The sequence below is a fragment of the Penaeus japonicus genome, unplaced genomic scaffold, assembly GCF_977035675.1.
Source record: "Penaeus japonicus unplaced genomic scaffold, GWHDUDI00000001_assembly GWHDUDI00000029, whole genome shotgun sequence".
Classification (NCBI taxonomy): Eukaryota; Metazoa; Arthropoda; class Malacostraca; order Decapoda; family Penaeidae; genus Penaeus; species Penaeus japonicus.
In genome coordinates this window covers 963,876-966,375 of record NW_028234431.1, presented here as the reverse complement: position 1 = coordinate 966,375, position 2,500 = coordinate 963,876, and the positions used below count along the sequence as shown (strand labels likewise).

Genomic DNA, 2,500 nt, shown 5'->3' with positions numbered 1-2,500 from the left:
TATCATTATTAATATGGTTATCATTATCATTATGGTTATTATCATCATTATCATTATGGTTATTATTATCATTATCATTATTATTATTATAATCATTATTATCATCATCATCATCATCATCATTATATCATCATTATTACCAACACTATCATCATCAACTAATCAAAACCATCACGATCATCAACATCACAATCACAATCCCTTCCATCGCAACTGCAATCACCATCACCATCACCATCATCACCATCATCACAATCCTTTTCCTCCTCATCCTTCCTACCCGCTGGCCACACGCATTCTCACCATACCTGATAATCCGGAGGCGAGATCGTGCTTGCAGCTGAGAGTGGCAGGTGGTCCACAGGGGGTGCAGGTGGTGTCACAGCTGGTGCATAAACATCAAAGGTGTTCTTGCTTGAAGGCAGCGTTGAGAGGCTGAATTTGGAGGTTGAATCTGAGGGGAAGAGAGAGGGATAAAGGGTGGAATTTATGGTGTATGGTTGGTTGTAGATTTTATTTTTATTTATTCTCTCTCTCTCTCTCTCTCTCTCTCTTTCTTTTCCCTTTCTTTTATTCGGTATGTTTGTCTGCCTGTTTGTCTGCCTGTACGTCTTTCTCTCTGTTTTTTTTATGTCTCTCTCTTTCCTTCTATCTTTATCTCCCTCCACCCTTCCCTCTCTCTCTCTCTCTCTCTCTCTCTCTCTCTCTCTCTCTCTCTCTCTCTCTCTCTCTCTCTCTCTCTCTCTCTCTCTCTCTCTCTCTCTCTTTCTTTTCTCTTTCTTTTATTCGGTATGTTTGTCTGCCTTTACGTCTCTATCTTTCTAATTTCTATAGTTCTATCTCTATAGTTCTAATTGCTAATTCAGTTCAAAACGGAGACACTCTATCACCCAATGACTGGTCAGTCGAAACCTTTGCAATGCAATACCAACATCAGTCAAGCCAGTTGCAAGGTTATCACACAGCTGGTGGCTTTATAGAGTGATTGCAATAGCACCCAGTCGTCCGTGCAGTTAGTGGACAGACGAGAGATATATTGCAAGGAGTAGCGATATCGAATGGGCAATATTTTATCTTATCTTACGTGTCTATTTGATTGTGTATCTCTCGCAGACTTTTAATTAAGAAATTAACTGATCATTTATGAGACTACAATGAGCGATGTATGTATAGTAATGGGTCGACATACATCAGGGAAATGAAAGTGAATGGTTATTTCTCTCTCTCTCTCTCTCTCTCTCTCTCTCTCTCTCTCTCTCTCTCTCTCTCTCTCTCTCTCTCTCTCTCTCTCTCTCTCTCTCTCTCTCTCTCTCTCTCTCTCTCTCTCTCTCTCTATCTATCTATCTATCTACCTCCATCCCTTCCACTCCCATCCCCTTCCCACTCTCACTCCCACTTCCTCCCTTCCCATCCTCCCTCCCTCCCACTCCGCCCACCCCCTCCCAAAACATCAACAAACAAACAAACAAACAAACAAACAAACAAACGAACAAACAAAGACACAGCTAAGCCATCTCACCCGACAAGTTCCTCCTCTGAGTCCTTCGCCTGAGAAAGCAAACAATAATTGACACGTTGACGATAAGAAGAGCCGTGCCAGTGAGTGATAGGAGTAGGAGAATGAGGCGTGGCATTCTCGACTGACTGCTGTCCATGCTGCTACTGGCCACGCCCTCTGACAGATCTGATTGGGGGGGGGGGTGTACATTGAAAGAGGATTAGTATACAATGGTCATTAGAGAATTGGGATTAATACGTGATAGTATTTTGTAATTAAAGTACAATGCATGATTGATTGAAATGTAACGCGCCTTTGATATTTATGTGTTTGTTTTCATGGATAAAGATTAATGGAATTGGAGAGGGAAAAAAAAATAAAGCATTATCGGTACTATCATTACTATCTTTACAGTCATATGAAAGGAAAGCACATACCAATATCACATGAAAATAAATTGATGATTTTTTTTTTCATAATCATTCATCATCTTATATTATTATGATACATGACTAATCACAGGATGATAATTACATTTCATGTCAGTTAAGTTTTATAACATCTTTCTAATCATGAAATCCTGTCAGCTAATAGCTTTATTGTATGTAGTGATGATTTTTATTTATTTATTTTTTTTTTAGAGATTTTTAGAGATAATGTTGCTTTCTAATCTCTATCTCTCTTTTCTTTTTTCTCTTCGTTTTCATCGTCTTCGTTTTTCTTCTTCTATATTTCTTCTATTTCTTCTCTTTTATTTTATATTCATTCGTTTACGTCTTCGTCTTCTCCTTTTTAATTTTATTTCATTTTAACATGTATGAGACTTTTTTTTATTAGTTCACTTTTTTTTATTCGTAATGAACTGATATTAACGGCAGATTAGATTTAATTAATCAATTTAATAATCATTGCCATGATGATGATTTTCACTATCATCATTATTAAAAGGTCATCGTCATCCTCCTCATCACCATCATTATTAGATATTCATCATCATTATCA

General features: G+C 37.6%; 1 protein-coding gene across 1 annotated transcript in view; it reads right to left on the bottom strand.

Annotated features, from left to right (window-relative positions):
• LOC122262562 (nephrin) overlaps positions 1-2,500 on the bottom strand; it is a 357,655-nt gene that overhangs the window by 6,020 nt on the left and 349,135 nt on the right. The window contains exons 21-22 of the mRNA XM_086554456.1: positions 1,520-1,684; positions 309-454 (exon numbers count right to left, since the gene is read on the bottom strand). Of these exons, the coding sequence (XP_086410582.1) occupies positions 309-454; positions 1,520-1,684 (311 nt within the window). The remainder of the gene's footprint in view (positions 1-308; positions 455-1,519; positions 1,685-2,500) is intronic.